The sequence below is a fragment of the Trachurus japonicus genome, chromosome 13, assembly GCF_045865225.1.
Source record: "Trachurus japonicus isolate A0001 chromosome 13, Traja_1.0".
Taxonomy (NCBI): domain Eukaryota; kingdom Metazoa; phylum Chordata; class Actinopteri; order Carangiformes; family Carangidae; genus Trachurus; species Trachurus japonicus.
Genome location: NC_140919.1, coordinates 7,408,724 through 7,427,714, shown reverse-complemented (window position 1 = coordinate 7,427,714; position 18,991 = coordinate 7,408,724). Strand labels below are relative to the sequence as shown.

General features: G+C 43.8%; 1 protein-coding gene across 1 annotated transcript in view; it reads right to left on the bottom strand.

The window, feature by feature from the left end:
* Positions 1 to 18,991, bottom strand: part of brip1 (BRCA1 interacting helicase 1) — a 61,742-nt gene that overhangs the window by 9,522 nt on the left and 33,229 nt on the right. The window contains exons 14-15 of the mRNA XM_085796614.1: positions 8,235 to 8,394; positions 7,998 to 8,119 (exon numbers count right to left, since the gene is read on the bottom strand). Of these exons, the coding sequence (XP_085652740.1) occupies positions 7,998 to 8,119; positions 8,235 to 8,394 (282 nt within the window). The remainder of the gene's footprint in view (positions 1 to 7,997; positions 8,120 to 8,234; positions 8,395 to 18,991) is intronic.

Below are 18,991 nucleotides of genomic sequence, written 5' to 3'. Positions count from 1 at the left end.
GTGGATTAACACAAGTTTGAGATCAGGCCGGTCCAAACTGCCTGACCACAAAGGGCCGTGTGGCTGCAGGTTTTTGTTCCAACCAATCAGGTGCAAACACACAGTTTGACCAGTCAGCTGTCTGAAGACTGAGGTCAGTTCTGGTGTGCTGCTGCTTGGACCTACCTGATCTAGATGCTGATGAACAGAAAACTGGTTCAAATGGAGCTGCAGACCCTGAGGAGACTGTTGATCATGTTGGACCTGATGGAGGTTTGGATCCAGACCTTCTTCAGCCTGATTCATGCTTCTGCGTCAAGTTGACGCCGTGCATTCAAGACCCCTCTTCGGCGCCGTGAACCCTTGACGTGCACCTACCAAAAATTCTAACTACGTGTCGAGGCGATGAACACTGTAAGGGATGTGACTGGTCCAGTGGTGAATTGTACAGCATCGCGTTTGCTCGATGCAGAACTTTGGAAGTGGCGTGGCGACAGAGTGGAATTATTGCAGAAGCATAAATGCAGCCTCAGGCTTCAGTTTTCAGTCTTCAGGCTTAGGGTAGTCAGTGGTCAGCCTCAGGTCTTCATTGCTGCTTTCCCACTGGAGTCAGCAGGTCGACAGAGGTTCTTTGAAAGCGGGTCAACCCACTCACAATCGGCATATGACTTCTTTCTCACTGGTCAAACCTCTGCAAAAACGTGGCCATTTACACCTACCACAGCAAGTCCTGTGCATGTGACAGGAACCAGGGAAGAAAATGTGTCTATTCCTGTTTTGCACTGTTGTCCCTCCTCAAAATGATTGTAACGCAGCGCATGCGAGCGCTGATGGAAGCAGGCGAATGGAATTTGTAGCTGAATTGGAAAAGAGTCGCGATACATCATTGTGTAAATTAGCGGGTTGACCTGGTTATAACGTTCCCACTGCAAGCTGATCGAAGCCGAGCAGATTAAATTGTCGATTGCAGAGTCGTTTGACGCGGGTCAGTGACACTTTCCCACTGCAGAAGCCCATTGTTTGGGGGCTTAAACAGGTTTTTTTGGCTAGTGGGAAAGGGGTCATGTCACACTGCCAACTTCTTGTTCCACTACATCTCAAAGGTTTTCTACTGGAGCCACTGAAAATCTAATTGTCCCAAACAAACAAACCTTTGCACGACACTGTAAATAAAGGGTGGAACAAAGAAGGATGTTTTTTCTGATGGAGACGAGCCACGCAGTGATCAGCTGCTGTAACATTCCTCCAGTGGTTGATGATATGTACAGTCAGTGTCTCAAGTGCCTGAAGCAGCATCCATCATCCCGTCGTCTTGACGATCTCCATGAACTCTTCAGCATTCCTCCAAAATCCCCTTCACATGCCGACGGAGCTGGGAATCAAAGTGCTCTCCTGGTCGTGTGTCATAAAGGGCAGCAGCATGAGGCAGGCTGAGCCCTTCATTAAACTCCCAGAGATGCCTTATCAGTTGTAAGTGTCTTTTTATTGCCAGTTAAAGCCACTTATCGTAGGACTCGCTCACGCAGGGCACGACCGCTCACTGTAAAACATGCCATTGGAAAAAACCTCGACGTAAATGTAATACCCACCTTTTGCAGGGCTTTCACCGCGGAGGACTTTTCAAGTTCAAACTTTGATCTCGGCCACAATAACACAACAGGCCAGTAAAATGTGCCGTGCTATGTGCTTAGGCTGTGGCGTTTAAGAGTTATGCGTGTCTGGGAATGCGGGCCGTGCAGGTATCCAGAGTGCAGTGGTAGTTTAAATCAAGAGGAGCTGGGTTTACACCTCCGATCCTCACAGTGGGGCGCTGCCATGGGAGTGTGGCACACAGTCACTGAGGTGGCGTGTCCACGTCCATGTGTGCTGTGTTAGGAGAACTGGGCTGAACACATCGGCGCCGGTGCATGGGAGAGAGAACGCTACAACACGACACACACACATGAGGGACCGGTTAGGTAACCATTAGCAACAGACATGTGGTGTAAATATGTTAAAGTGTTAACACGAAGCTTTAATGTAGGTGAAAATGTGTTAAAAGAGAAATAAAAGCTGCGTTAAAACTAGAAGCTGCACATCGACTGGTGTTAGAAACTCTAATGCAGGGCTACCTGTTTCTATCTAGCTTATATAGCTTTATATTAATATCAACTTTAGAATCATTTTATTTATAACATCAACTGATCTGTAATGCCTAAAATGTATGCAAATAGACTAAAAAGCACTAAAACGACTCAAACTGCCTATTTTTATTCCTTTACAATGTGCAATGTGTGAATTCAATTAATCGTATAAATGTATATTGACGTTTATTGATTGTTCTTATTCTTTATTGATCAGGAAAAGCACTCTAATCTTGTAAAATGACAGTAAAAGCTTTCTATTGTATTCAACAGGAAAAAAGTATATGTGATATAGTAGCGTGTGACAAATATATTCATTGTAAGCAATAATTACCAAATATACAGTATGTGCGATGTATGTCCAAAAAACATGTTTGGTGAGGTCACAGTGACCTTGAACAAAAGTTAAACCTCCATATTCTCATCACTTCATCCAAACTAGAACCAAATAAGAAAGTGAAGCTCCCTCAAAGCGTGGCTAAGATATCACATTTATATGAATGACACAAAAATGCGATGTTGACTGCAATAACGGCGGCTTTAGAAAATAAGGATGGCAACAAGCCCGTTCCATAATGATACAAAGGCAAGATGCACGAGTGGAGATTCACTGTGGTGTACAGGAACTCTAGGAAAACAGATCTGTGTAAGAACTTTTGTTCAGAAGCTGCACATCATGAAAAACTATAATCAAACCTAAAGGAGGGAATTCTGACACATGAGCCAGTGTCTGAGTGTGTGCTTCTGTGTGTGTGTGTTTGTGTGTGCGCGCGTCCTTGAAGAGTCCGATGTCTCAGCGACAGAGTGCTGCAGCAGCATCTGTGCTGCTCTGACCGGCTACGAGCTCTGACAGTCATTAGTATCAGTGTCCCCACTCTCTGTGTGGTGTAATGGGGTTAGCTCAGAGAACTGCACAGGCCCTCGGGGCTTCTCTGGGGTCGAGAGATGCCTCAGACACTGAAAGACGAGATAAGGAGGAGGAAGAGGACACAACTGGACAGGAGGAACAGGAGGAAACGAGAAAAGCTGAGGATGAAGGGGAAATTAAGGAAACAGAGACTTGAATCTCAGATGTTACAGGTGTCAAACCAACCACAGGCAAAGTGGGACTGAAACACTGAATGAATCAGCTTCACTGTAACAACCACAGACAGGGGTGGATTGGCCATAGGGAGTACCGGGAGTTTTCCCGGTGGGCCGGTCACTAATGGGCCGATAGGCGGCCGTTTTTTATTTATTAATTTATTTAACTTTTTTTTTCGCCATGCCTTGCCTGTTGTAACTCTCCCGGCCCAGGGAGAGAGACATGCATCGGCTCGGCCCACAGTGCTCAGCTGCAGACACAGCAGAGAGGTGACGATTGGCCTAGTGACTTGTCTACCTGGCCCAATGGCCCTATGAGAGGCTACAGAGGCCCGGGAGTCCCACCCACACATGTTCTAGACCCCCCCCCCTCGTCCAATCACTTTTAATGATGAGGAGTCATGATGAGAGAGAGAGCGAGAGAGAGAAAAAAACAAAAACACCAGCGCACGAAAACGGAAAAGAAAAGTTTAAAAAAACGCAAAGGCGGCGCGGAAAAATGGAGGAAAGTAACAGAGAAAGAAAAGCTCTAGCAGCACAGACTGCTGAAAGTACAACAATTACGCAGATGTTTGCTGCAGGGGCCGCGTGGCCTGGCTGGAGCTAGAAGCACCGATGCAGCTGCAGCAGCAGGTCCTTCACGTGAGTCTGAAGGGAGTGAGGCTCCCATTACCAGTGCCCTTATGGTGCAGGAGGCTGAAAAAAATAAGTGTTGAGGAAGACTCTCCACCATGTGAAGGAGGTAGTGATACCGTGTTTAGCAGGTTTGTGCTTTCCAGAATGGTGTTGTAAACATTCATTAAAATAATGTAAATGGCCCAGAACGGTTGCTATGAACGTTACTTGACATAATAAATAGCTATAGCTAATAACTCTGATGGTGTGGTGTGTTACAGCTAAATCTAGTTGGAAAACAGATTTAGTATTGGAAAACAATAACTATATTCATATACTATCCTGATTAATTGATTAGTTGCTTTTATTAAAGTGCCCTCACTCAAATTTGGTCATGAAGGACATTGAGCTAACAACTTAACAAAAATGTATTCTTTCCAAATTTTTTTCAGTCAGTGTTTATGGTTTATTGTCCTTTCAACAGTTTAACATTATACAGTTAAAATTAATAAAACACTTATTAACTACTGTTACAGTAAAACATCATTCTACATACATATTACTCATGATGCAGTACACAAATTACAAGTATTTCTTGTCATGCTTCATTGTCTATACATTATGTTGAGCTGTACTGTCTTTCTAAGATAAAATTAGTGTTTGTCCATTTTTAGGATCATTGTACTATTGTTTTCCATACTTTAGCCAACTAGCCAAAGTTCTGATTGCATGCAGACCCATTATGTGCATGTAATCTTGTCCAAACTTAACTTATTCCACACTATTCCTCTACTTTGTTGTATATTGTATATCGTTTAGTAGTGGTGTTATTAAGAGCTTGTGTGTTTGTATGTACATCAACAGTGCTAGTTGGCAAAATATCTGCGTGCAGATAGTGGGCCGGTCTGGACCAAAAAGTCCAGGGCCAAATTTTTGTCCCAGTCCACCCCTGACCACAGAAGCTACAAACTAACGCTAACGTCAGCTCGTCCTTCTTTTAACTGAAGATCCAGATGTTTAAGATGTTTTAACCTCTGGATGAATTATACACAGACGTCTCCTCTACACAACACAACACACCAGCTGACACTAAAATCCTGTCTTTCTTCGACACTGCTGATGTTAATGTTTCTCCGATAGCTAAAGACAATTCTGAAATGACGACTGAAATGGTAAAACTACATCATAAAACTGGATAAAAATTCAATTTTGACTCTAAATCTTAAATCTAGTTGCAAAATAAAAACCTAAAAATGTTTTTTATACATTTAAATGTGAAATGTTGCATCTTGATCTCTGGTTTCTGCCATTGTGTTGTTGTCCTGGCGGGGCGGAGTTTGTGAAGAAGCACTGACGTGAGGAGTGTATTTGTTTTGCTGTTGTGCTAAAATATCAAGGGTTTTATTGTAATTCCTAAAAGTGATCAACTGTTATTATTATTTTTTCATTTTCACAGTATAAGGAGATTAATTTACTTCATTCTTAAGTCTTTACATTGGCTTTTCTTTTAACAGTATGTTTAATGTTTACAATATTTACTATTCTTGGTTATTTAGATGTTAAAAAAATGTAATTTGTATGTTTTTATGCTGTTTTATGCTGTTCTTTCTCCGTTTCTAGTTCTTTCTGTTAAATGTTTTGTCTTTATGTAAAGCACATTGAGTTGCCCCTTGGTATGAAATGTTATGATGCCTCACTTATTACTGAACATCAGACAGAAATGTGCTGATGCTTCCTTCTTTCTTTCTTTAGAAGAATCAGTCAATGTGGTGCAGATGAAAGTGACTCAGGGTATCCAGGGTTAATATTGATGTTATTTTTCCTCCAGTGGGGCAGATTTTGCTTTGGGCACATTAAAGTGAACGTGTCATGGAGGCATCAGCACCTCCGCCATCACCACCCACCTGGTCCTACAGCAGAGACGGCCGTTGACGCGATGTGGCAGCAGACGTCTCAGACAAACACACGTGTGCGTCTTCATGCTCCGTCAGCTCCAGCTCGGCCTTAACGAGCTCTGGCCTCCACATTCCTCCGTCCTGCTCATCTGCAGCTTTAACGAGCCTCGTGCAGCGGGGTTACACCGCAGCATCACTTTCATGACGCTGTTTATTGGCTTTTAATAAAAGAGTGAGGCTCCTTTGTCTCTCATGGTCCATCCATACATGGTAGGAACTTTTCTCTGCAGCCAGCTTTAAAGGTACATTGTGTAGGAATTCCTCCCATCTAGCGGTGCGGTTGTATATCGCAAGCAACTCAGTCGTATTTTTCACGCTGCATTCACGTGAAATTGGGCAGAAATTGGGCAGACGATGCACGTAACGGCATAAACAAGCCTCTATGTAAACAAGTGGTCCGTCAGCACAAGGCAAAACAACACACGTGACAATATGTTGTCATGGCGATGTGGTATTGTTTTACCGGTTTTCTCTCGACTTCTGTGACTAAAATGACATCTGGTTCGTTACCGATGGCCGTCCGTCCGACTGCAGGTGAATGCAGCATCAGTGTAACGCTCCATTCCTCCTCACTGCGTTACCGCGGTGACTTTTCACAGACGCCACCTCCACCTAAGCCGACAGCTCCGGTGTCTCCGCTGAGTTTCCGTGGTTTCCTACCGTCACGCTGCCACTGAACGTAAAAACATGGAGACACCACATGGCAGCCAGCACCGAGCTTACCCGCTCCATGGAGATATGAATGATATGAACGGCTCATTCAGAGCTGAAAGGAACACTTCACTTTGTTGATGGGGGGATTACTGATTAATGAAAAACAGACTGAAGAACCAAATAATCGATTTTCCTGAATAGATAACAGGAGAAGTTACACAATGTCCCTTTAAGACCTCGTACCAACCTGCATCTACACAGCAGCGCTCAATCACACAAACTGGAAAAAAAATTTAAAAAATAAACCGGGTAAAAAAAACCAGAAGCAGCGATGCCCTGAAAGCTGACAGAGGTGAAGCTGACAGCTTTGGCTACACTGACACTGACAGAACAGGTTAGTGAAAGCTTCGTCGTGCTCTGACAGGAGGATGTGGAGGAGTAAAGGGGAGGAGAGGTGAGAGGCGGAGGGGGGAAGACTCAAACTTAAAGGTCAACTTTATCTGCTAAGGACGGAGCAGACGCAGCAACATCGCTTTGGGATTTTTTTTCACGGATCACCAAAAAGGGATGCTCTTATTTGGTTTGTGTGTTTGTGTGTGTGTGTGTGCGTGTCCATATCTGTGAGTTACATTATTTGTCTTGTACCGTATCCAAAATGTTAGAACTTGGTGAAAATCGATGAAGTGCTGGAAGGAGACACTATGAGGTCCTACAGTCATGAAATGACCAAGCTGTTTATCTGCTCACAGGGACATGATGTCATGTCTTTACCTACGTTTCTATGTTTTATTACAGATTACAGATGTTTTATGACCAACAGAAACAGAGGTGGAGATAACCTTAAGTATTTAGTTCCACTAGTGGATACACCGAATATTATTTGTCCTTGAGGTCTCTTTCCTTTACGACTTCTCTGGCCACAATATTTACTTTTTTTTTAAGAAGTTCTGTTTCTGATTTCAACATTTATGAAATAAACATGTCTTACATGGCCAGAGTATTGCAAATGGTATAAATAGGGCTTGAACATACATGTGGTGGTGGGGCGGCACAGCATTTAGTCAATGTATATACAGTTAGGAGTTCCCTAGAGTGGATACAGTTCCCTGAACGTCTCATGTGGCCTATTGGGCGTCACTACAATTCAATGTAAAGTGCGGTTTAACTATTTAAACACCTCACATTCAAGCCACGAGTAGTAGTTTAGTTTAATTTAACAGTGTTCAAACTATTAGGAGTAGTACTATTAGAAGTTACCTGAACGTCTCATGCAGGCAATTGGTTGTAGATACAATTTAATGACCATTAAATACAGAGAATCAATAGAGGCTGCAATTTATCTATGTTCCTTAAACACCTCACAAGCAGAAAGTCAGTTGTTACTTCTATTGTTACTTGTTACTTCTATTAAAAACACCTCACATTCAGGTTATTGGATGGCAGATAGGTGGCAGTGTACGGAGAAGCATCGCCAAGTCTATAAATCTACAAAAGTAATTATCGACTTTTTCTGGCAAATCAAAGCGTTTCGTTGCAGCTCAGAAACGAACGCACCACGGCCTCGAAGCCGATTGTTTGTTGCACTTACCTGAAGGTCTTTGATGTTTGGGAAGGGAATCCCGATGGTGACCACGGCCCTGGCGTTGTCATCGGTGAAGTCCAGTCCTTCACTCACTTTACCTCTGCATACAGCTATGAGCAGCGCTCCGTCTGCAATAAGAGAATCACAACACTTTAAAAGACAAGTAAACTCAGAAGCAGAACTCATGTTTCATCTGAGAGCACTGGTCCAACAACATCAGTGATGTTGTTTTCTTAGTCTCACCTCTTCCGTCACTGTATTTGATGGCATCGTAGTAGGTCTGAAGCAGTTCGTCAAAATCGCCCTTTCCACCTCCGCGGGGCTCGGTGATCACAGTCTTCTGCTGCTCCAGCTTCTCCCAGAGACCAGTGTTGACCCATCGATCCCGCAGCTTGTCCAGCATCTGATCACAAGAGGTGTCATGTTGTTAATACTGGGGGTTCCCTGCTTTTGAAACTTCTGTTGAAGAGGTAGACTGATGGATGACTTTGTCCTGATATCGTCCACATTTTCAAGTGAAAGGTCTCAACAGCTGCTGGACGGATTGCCAGGACGTTTGGAGCAAATAGGTTCATCCAGTACCAAAGTTCACAGTTTTATCCAGAAACATATCTCTGGTAAATGTTGCAACTTTGAGTTTGATATTTCTGAATTTGAGTGAAAGGCAGGTCTCAGTTCATGATGACTGGACACCACCAACTCATGTGACAAACATGGCGCTGGTTCTGTTGTGGTTTCAACTAGGGATGTCCGATAATATTGCATTAAAATGTAATATCTGTCCACATTGTTATGTTTTTTTCTGTCGACAATGAAGACCCAACATAATGCCTGGATTATGTGTGTAAACAAACAATGTTAGTTTGTGTAATGCATGCAACGGGACATCACAATAAAAGTAGGCATAATCTGCTAATTCCCAACAGGAGATACGTTATTAATTAGTTTAGAGGGAAAATAAAGCCTGCATATGGGTAGCAGTTGTTATCTGAATCGGAAATCAAGTGTTGGACAGTTTTAGCATAGCGGATATCGGCAAAAATTCTAATATCGGACATCGGATTCAACTGGCATTTAATGACGATTTCATTTCCTGATGATGAACTTGGACATCTACAAAAAACAAAAAACTGCTCTCGCATTTAACCAAATGCATCGAACCATCAAACCTCATTGGGCGACATTTCATCGTTCAATGGGACATCGACCCTTAAACATTCGGCCAACGCCGCCAAAGAGCTTTTTCAGGGTGAAGAGGTGCGATGTTCCTGACTGGCTGAGTCAGTCACCTGATCTCAACCCAATTGAGCTGCATGCCAAACGCTGAAGACGGAAGTGAAGGAAGGAAGAAAGAAAGAGGCCACAACACGCAAGAAACTAAGAGTGCCTGCAGGGAAGGACCTGGCAGAGCGTCGGCAGGGAAGATACAAAGCATTTGCTACGGGTCAGAGACTTCAAGCAGAGCTGCTCCTGAGCGTCTCAATCTTGGCTGGTATGTGCTACCTACCACTGCTCAAATTAAAGCTGGGACTCGGTGCCATACTGTAGCATCCATCGCTTTAGATCAAAATTAAATGTGCTGAGGTGTAGAACCTGAAAGATCTACAACCATTCAACGGTGAAAATACCAACGGCCCTAATACTGTAGGTCATGTAGTATGTAACTGTAAGGCGCGGCACTGTACCATGTAACAGACACTTTACAAGTCTGAAACAAAAAGCTTGCAGGAAGCCTTTAGAGGCGACCATGTTTGCTCCTGTGTCCTCAAACAGCACAGATTTCCTTTCTTTACTTGCACTTAGAAAGCTGATGTGCTTAAACCCCCACTGTAATAAAAATCACTGTTGCTGTGCTATTGTTAGTACAAAAAGTCAGCGGCTCTCAGGGGAGGCACATTGATCTAAAAGCCCTCATTCTAACATAGCCCCACTCATGTCTGTGCCGTGCAGATTATATCCTTGAATAAGCATGGCCTCGAAATCAAAGAGCAGCTTCACTGGCTTGGAAATGTGTTAGAAGGGTCAAGTAGAAGTTCTTCTTGTAGTCAACAGAAAACTTCTCAACAGGGTAATAGTGTCAAGCTGTAAAGCCCAGGCCAGATACAGATGTGGTCGTCAAATGAAGGAAAGTTGGGGCTCTTAGGTGTTATCTTGTGAAGCGAGTGTTTACCTGCACGAACAGCGAGGGGCTCGAGTGTTCCTTCAAACACCACTCAACAGAAATGTATTCTGTGGCTTGTGTGCAGCGCAGAAGAAACCGCAGAAGGAAACGAGACGGTTAGTGAGCGTTGACAGTTTCTTGCATGCCAGTGTGATGGCATCATGGTGGGGAAATGAAGCATGGGAATGGTTTTAATCAGGTTGGTGCCTCCTAAAGCAAGTGAGGCCAGGAACGTTTGCATCAATAAAACATTGCACATTCACTAAATATGCAGCGTTACATCGACAAGGACCCCCTTGAATTCAGCAAACTGTTTGTCCTGCAATTGCTTTTCAGTGCAATCTTGAGCAGGAGATGAATAATTCATGTTATGTACTTAAGGCAGATCTACCACTAAACAAAACAGCCATTATCTGCCAGGCTGCACTTGGAAAGGAGCTGAGTCCACCAGGAGAAGAGCACGGAGGAAAAAGGCTCTCGCTGATAAAAACCAAGGCAACACAGCCAGTAAAGACAGAGCCAAGGCTGAGTCCTGCAACAAAACGTTTCTCTGAAGAAGCTTAATTGACAGTACTAAAGGTATCTAATGCTGATAATCATTGGCAGAAAACATTACTACATGTATATTTATTTATAAAATAAGAGAAAATGCCTTTGAAAGCCGAGGTAAATCGAGTTAAGACTGAATAAGTAGGAGTCTGGGTTCATTAACGACCACAGGGTGGAATATTATCCTGATGCCAGAGATGTCATAACTGTCATAATGTATATAATGTATGATGACTAACGGCTCATTCAAAAGACCATAGTCATCCTCAGGGCGCAGCAGTCTGCCAACATACGATGTAAACATGATATCTGCTCTGGATATCAGTATATCTAGGCTCTGCCTGGGCTGCACAGACTGGAAGTGGAGAATGAGAAACGTTCCCAGCTGAGGTTTGTACAGAAACGTCCATCTCACCTGAAATCACCACCAGTGGAAGGTACAGTATGTCTCCTTCAAGTGTTGATGACGTTGTTACTGACTTCAGGTGCTCTGGGACAAAGTGTACCTTCATTAAAGGTCCAGTGTGTAAAATGGAGGTAAAACCAGCGTTCAGATTCTAGTTTGCTCCCCCCTCCCGTTGGCAAAGTGATGGTGGCCTCCGAGGACAAAACATTCTCCTTCTTTGTTGGTTTATTTATGAACGCGAAACTCTTGAAACGTTCTCTCTGACTGGCTGGATTTTCTGTTCGCGCTGCCGTACAAACATGGCGATGCTCTCTAAAGCAAGACCCTTGATATATGCAGATATAAAAGAAGAATTATAAGGCTACGAAAACAGATTTTATTTTATAGGGATTATACAATTACACAAATATATTCATGGGTAGTAGATTCGGATTTTGCCAAAAAACCTTGACAATTATTACGCACTGGACCTTTAAACAGACCCAGAGGAGGTTTTTTTTGGTTATAAAAGAGTCTCATAGAATCTACGTTACCACTTGTTACTGGGTCCATTTTCAATAAATATATCGTTTTATCTTTAAAGTTATTTTGTTAAATTTTTAGTGGTCACCTCGCCCAGCATTTCCTACTTTCGGTTTCCCGGACGCTGCTCGGCGGGTCATGGGAATAACGCCACCGAATCGCCGTTTATGGTCGGAACTACGACGGTATCTGACCGTCTTCGAACCTCTGACTTTCATTCTTGATTTGAAAACATTCTTGGCAAATGTTTTTGCTTTCGTCCGTCTTGCGCCGGTCCAAGAATTTCACCGTGCGCGCAGAGGCTAATGGGAAATGTAGTGTGAAAACACTTTGCTTTCCAAAACTCCTCATTATCCCTTTAAGGACAATCCATGACTAGCACTGATGTTCAATTACAAAACTAAAATCAAAGGACTTTTTTTTTGGCTGTTGATGATGTCTGCCTGCTCATCTAAAAGGCTTCTAAAAAAAACCCCAAAACATCTTCAAAAAGTCCAAAAAAGAAGTCCAGTTGCCTTTGACTTTAGCACATAGCACCTGACCACGATGACCTGGATGACTGAGAACATTCAAAGCTTCAGTTAGGTCCAGATCCACATCACATCTTCTCATAAGCTTTAAGGTCCTGCTGCAGAGTACTCAGGACTCAGATGGACCCTGTCCTCATCACAGACCTGCAGGAGGCCAGATTCTCCAAGGAGTCGCTGCATGAACACAAATAAGAACCTTCTACCTGGGCCACAACTCCAGGAAGTCTCACTGCATCATCTACAAAGTCTTCAAGAGCTGAAGCGAACCAACTGGACTTCATTTCAGTTTCTTGAAGTCCTCCCATCTGAAAAGCTTCTTCAGTTCTTGGGACTCCCCAAACTGTGTTTTAGCACTGAAGAAAACTTTAGGATGGGAGGTGAAACATCTTCACTTCATCACTTAAAAACTAGGACGACCAGGACTATTGAGAACCTACACAAACATTATCTACAGAGTTTCCAGACCTCAGTTCCCAGATCCAGGTAAAGCTGCCATTCATCACAGATGTTTCACATAGAAACTCAAACTATCCATCTTTACAATATAAAAATAAACGTGTTCTTCCTTCATCCAACCAGGCCGCTGCTTCACATCCACCAGTTCTGATGTTTCTGTGCTTGTGATTCTAGAAACACTGTTATCTGGATGAAAAACTGCATAATCTAAATCTCACTGGACACAAAACACAACATGAATACTCTGAAATAACAACTTACATGTGCTTTAGTATTGATATTAATTCTGGTGGTCAGTGATTCGTGTGCTTTCTTTTTTCTTTTCTTCCTGCAGCCGCTGCTTCACACTACATACTTCACCAGACTGGTGTGATAAATGAAACGGCGTGGATGGAGGTGTGTAGCGGAGCGTGTTACTGTGCAGTCAAATGGATCTTTAGCACCTTCAGCAAAGGCTTTCAACCATGTGAGTGTTAGACACTCAACAAAGAAATTACAGACGCAAAAATTTACAGACACAAGCAGCTCCATGAATAATTGAGGGACAACATCTGATCGAGTCCTGGTGTTGAGCTGCCAGACAGAGCTATAAAATGTCAATCTACAGCTACCACTACACACCTCTATGAATTAAAAACAAAAGGGAAAATAAATATGAAATCAGCAGATGGCGGCTCTTTAAGGTCTGTCGATGTAACACCCTGAGAAAAGCTATATAAAGGAACACAAGAATAAACCACATTCCACTGCTTTTTACACCACTGGAGGCAAAGTAAACAATATACAGAGAAAAGCTTTAGCAAAAAGTATAAATTATGAACATCAAAAAGTAAAAATAACAGCTCACTTCATCGTCATAATTTGTAGGAAAGTTAAAACACAATGATCTCAACATGTCTGAGACTGAAGAACACACTGGTTTTTCTTGAAGCTTTTCCGTCGCCCACATCGTCTCTGAAAGATCTGGATCTTTATGGTTCTGTCTTTGTTTAAAAAGTGAATCTATTTATTTCCCATCACTTTAAGTCTTTATCTCACAGCGGCATAGCTATGAGGCAATATTAATGTGAACGAGCGGTGTTTAGCACATCACACAGCACAACAAAGTGTGAATAATTTATTGTCCTTTCTAGGCACGGCCGGCGGTCCAACGCTCGGCTTCTGCTGCCGCTGCTGCTGCTGGTGACGCGGTAAAGTGGGCCAGATCTCTGTGCCAATTGGGACAGCGTGGTGAAACAACCAGATAGAGGCAGTGAACTGTAGTCTTTCTCGCACTTTTACACTTTCCCTTTTCTTCCACCCACTTACTATCTCCCCATCTTTCACCTCCTCTGCATCCGGCCTCCCTCCCTCCCTCCCTCCCTCCCTCCCTCTCTCCTTCCCGTGTCCCCGGTGTCAGTGAGCTGTGTGGCGACACATTGCAGCTCCTCTAGTGCTGCTGAATTATGGAGAAGGGTTTGGAGGCGACGGCATTAATGAAACATGGAGCCGGGAGCCACATTTCGCCGTGGCGAGGGGAGACGTGTTGTTGCGGCGTGAATTATTCAGTCCCAAAATATCACAGCAACCATCACGCCAAGACGGGTGGCAAGAAGCCACCTGCCACCTCCGGCACCGCCACGCCTGCCCTCGTCCTCTACGCACACACACACACACAGCCGCTACCGCCACCACCACCACTCTGATGGTGACACCACAACGTGGCGAGGACGCTGCGCGCTGCCCAGAGAGGAAGACAATCACCAACATGACTTCATTCATTCACCTCTCCGTTAAAGGGATAGTTCACTCAAAATTAAAATTTCACTCATTATCTCCTCCCCCTCATGTGGACTAAGGGCTGGGAGAAGTTTCAGAGTCCTCCGTGGCTTCTCTGAGTTACAGGGGGTCTCGGCGTAGCAGTGCATGTCCATATAACGGTTGCAAATGGATACCAACTGTCTTTGTAACAAAAAGACACACCAAAAAACATCCAAATACCTCCATGCTGCTCGTATGTAATGTGCGTCTTGTATTGAAAATCTTGCGCGATTTGCGCCGGCGTCAGTAATCGCACTGACGGCGCAAATCTCGCGAGATTTGGACAGACCAGGAAGAGGAGAGAAGCTGCAAACAAGCTTGAAATATAGACTTATTAAATTTTTTTCGGAACAAATCCACATTTCGAGGCTTCAATACAAGAGGGACATTACATACGAGCAGCATGGAGGTATTTGGATGTTTTTTGGTGTGTCTTTTTGTTACGAAGACAGTTGGTATCCATTTGCAACCGTTATATGGACATGCACTGCTACGCCGAGACCCCCTGTAACTCAGAGAAGCCACGGAGGACTCTGAAACTTCTCCCAGCCCTTAGTCCACATGAGGGGGAGTAGATAATGAGTGCAATTTCAATTTTGGGTGAACTATCCTTTTAAACAAAAGACAAGAGTATTCTCCTGAACCGAGCCGAGCCGAGGGATTCAACACGAACTAACAGTCCTGGAAACGTACAGGAGAGGATTTCACATTCATCATCAGATTAAAACCATCGCCATTTTAAAATACTGAGTGTTTAGATGGTTTATCAACAGAAAACATGTCTAAAGATCTTCTTATAATCTGAACAGATAAGACTGGAAATATTACATCCAATGAACAAGACAAGAAACGTCCCAGAGTGCTTCAAACAAAGAGTATAAAACCTGGAATGGAAATGTAATAATGAAATAATAACAGATAATGTGTATGTGGCTGTTGGTGATTGGATGAGCTGGGGAGCATTTACAGTTGCAGCATGAACAGCATTGTGTGTGTGTGTGTGTGTGTGTGTGTGTGTGCGTATATACTGTATATATGTGTGTGTGTGTGTTCAGGTAATGAAGGAACATGCCACAAAGTCACACTGATCTGTTCCTGGAAACACTGGAGCTCAGTGGCTCAGAGGAAATAAGATCTCACACACACAGAGAGATGAGATACTCGTCAGCAGGATCGATTCATTATCAGTTTGAGTCTTTCTATCGGGTTTGTAACGATGATGAGACAGTATTTTAATATCGGACCGTTTAGTGATGAGTCACTGGAGGAGGAGGAGGAGGAGGAGGAGGAGGAAGAGGAGGAGGAGGAAGAGGAGGAGGAGGAGGTGTCCAAACATGGACTTGTGTTTAGAGTCAGACAGCAGCAGCAGTTCCCTCAAGTTTCCGCTGTAAAAACCCAAATAAAACATCAGCTCGGCTCAGAGAGACAGGAAGACGAGCCAGGAATCTGATACCGAGACACAGAGACAGACGGAGAGACAGACACAGAGACAGACGGAGAGACAGAGAGACATAGAGACAGGCAGACAGACAGACATAGAGACAGACGGAGAGAGAGACATAGAGACAGGCAGACAGACAGACATAAGCCGTTTTCCCACTAAAATTAGCGGGTCGACGTGGGTTTTTTAAACGCGGGTCGACTCGCTAACAATCGGCATTTGGCCCCTTTCCCATTGACCAAAATGGGGGATCAGACAGAGCATAAACCAGTCGCCCCGCGGATATTATTATATATTATGACGGACGTCCGCGGCACAACGTCAGTTAAACAGATGGTCACTTCTTTTGTTTTGTTTTTTCAATCGTTTTTGGTCAGTGTTCTCTGATCTTTTGATCCCAGTCTCGAATGAGAGCAGAGCTTTGTTTTGGTACGTGATATGAGACGCGACTGGTGCGGTGTCGTGGCGGCACGTAACGCTCAGCGTCATCACGTAAATTAGCGGGTTGACGCGGGTCTGGCGTTCCCACTGCAAGCCGAGCGGAGCAGAGCCGATTAAAGGCGATTTTAACCCGCGTCGCTTGCCGAGTCGTTTGGTCGACGCGGCTCGGTGCCTTTCCCACTGCCACCAAAAACCGATTGTTAGCGGGTTTAAACGGGTTTTTTGACCAGTGGGAAAGGGGTAATAGAGGCAGACAGACAGACAGACATAGAGACAGACGGACAGACAGGCAGACAGACAGACGGACAGACAGGCAGACAGACAGACAGACATAGAGACAGACAGACAGACAGACAGACAGACAGACAGACAGACATAGAGACAGACAGACAGACAGACAGACAGACAGACATAGAGACAGACAGACAGACAGGCAGGCAGACAGACAGACAGACAGACATAGAGACAGACGGACAGACAGGCAGACAGACAGACGGACAGACATAGAGACAGACAAACAGACATACAGGCAGACAGACAGACAGACGGACGGACAGATATAGAGACAGACAGATAGAGACAGACAGACTGACAGACAGACAGAGGGAGGAGATAACAGTCTAGAGTCCTTGTGGAGCTGAGGACAGGGAGGACGTTGCTGCTGCTGCTTGGTGGCGTTGGTCGGCTCTGACTTTGATTTGACTCGTCTCAGCTCAGCTCGGCTCAGAGCTCAGAGCTGAGGCGCCAGCGCTGCTGCGTCTTCACACAGACAGCGAGGCGACATCACCTAATGGCCCTTATCTCAATCTCCTTTAAAAGCATCTTGTCGTCCCTGCTTTCTTCTCTTTTCTTTTTTTTTGCTGCCACTTCTGCAAAACCCAGTTTTCTTTTTCTTGTCTTTCTTTCTTTCTTTCTTTCTTTTTTGTTTTTTTTAATAAACCATCAGTCCCTCTGTCTCTGTCTCTGTCTCTCCCGTGGAGCTCCGGCCCCGTTCCTCTGGCGGCTGGGACCAGACTGCAGGACCCGCCGTGGTTTTAATGGGCATTAACTGGGGGGGATGTCGAGGCTCAAGTGCTACAAAACCACAGCACCGGTGCAGGGAAGTGTGTGTGTGTGAGTGTGTGATTACAGACATACTTTGTGTGTCCACATGTCTTAAAAAGAGAAAAGTATTATTGAGCTGTGTGCTAATACCCAACAACACTCTCCTGAGTTTCCTTCTGCATTTACTCGACTGTAGTTGTTGCTGGTGAAATGGAAATGAACCCACAGCTGCATAAAGAGACGTGTTTTGGGTCTTATTGTTTTGTTTTTTGTTTTACTCTCCATTATATCATGACCATATGCAAAGGCTTTGTTGTAAAGTTTTACTTTGAAGATGGTCTGGATTTGTTTTGTAGACTCAGATATTCCTCCTGGCAACGTTCATCCTAAAGGCCTGAAGGGTTCCTACACATTGGAAATTTCTAAATTCACAACTTTTTCCAGACTTATCGGTAAAAAAAATTAAAATAATTTGTGGCATTTGAGTAATTAGACGTGTATCATCTAAATAAATCTAGCAATTAATCATTTGTTTTCATTATTCTGAATGTGTATACCATTACACGTCACAGTAGCGCAAACAAAATAATTAACCCAAATAACTTCAGATGAGACCAAACCCAGATAACTGTTAAGATAAATATATTTATACAATAGTTTCCATTTTCCATACTTTCCAGACCCGGAAATGTATAAAATCAAATTCCATACTTTTCCACCCTGTAAAGTCGTCAAACACTTCCACCGACTGACTACGTATGCATGTATGTAGTACAGTATATAGAAGCATCATTCCCTGTACTCTGTTTGTTTTTGTTGTTGTATTGCTCCTGTGTGTATTCATGTCTTAAAGGTATATTCCCCCCATCTAGCGGTGCAGTTGCATATCTGAACGTATTCTTGATGTTGCATTCAGGTGAAATGGGGCAGACGACAGACAGACAACAGACGCTGCATGTAACAGGATAAACAAGCGTCTATGTAAACAAGTGGTCCGCCAGCACGAGGCAAAACAATACAGGCGTGACAATATGTTGTCATGGTGATGTGGTATTGTTTTACCGTCTTTCTCTGGTGGAGTAAAATGACATCCGGTAGGTTTGCCGACGGCCGTCTGCCTGACTGCACCTGAATGCAACACCAGTGCCTCCGTCCTTCCTCACACTACACAGTGGTGACAGTTTTAACAGGCCGAGCCCACAGCTCCGCTCAGTTTCCGTGGTTACCTACGGTCACGATGCAACATGGCCGCCTCGGTTCGGTGCGTCGCCCACTTATGTATTTGTAACGACTTGTAACAACTCATTCTAAGGAACCAGAAAGCTTTCATTTGTATGCGGCTGTGATTCACCTTCAGTGAAATACGGATTTATGAGAGCAATAGGGTGTGGCGAGATCTCGTGAAGCGAGATTAAACTCTACGATTTCGCGTTAAAAATCTGTCTCGCGAGATTAGTATCCGAGTAGTGAAATGGCACTTTTATTTTAACTTTTATAAATTTTAGTTTTAGTTTCAATTTGTGGAAGAAGTTTATTAGAAGCTAATGCTTATGTCATGCATGTAAAGAGTTATAATAAAACATTTCAAAATGCATGTGCAACTCGGTTAAATAAAAGTCTGTTGGTCCAGTCAGATATTTTGTCATTGTA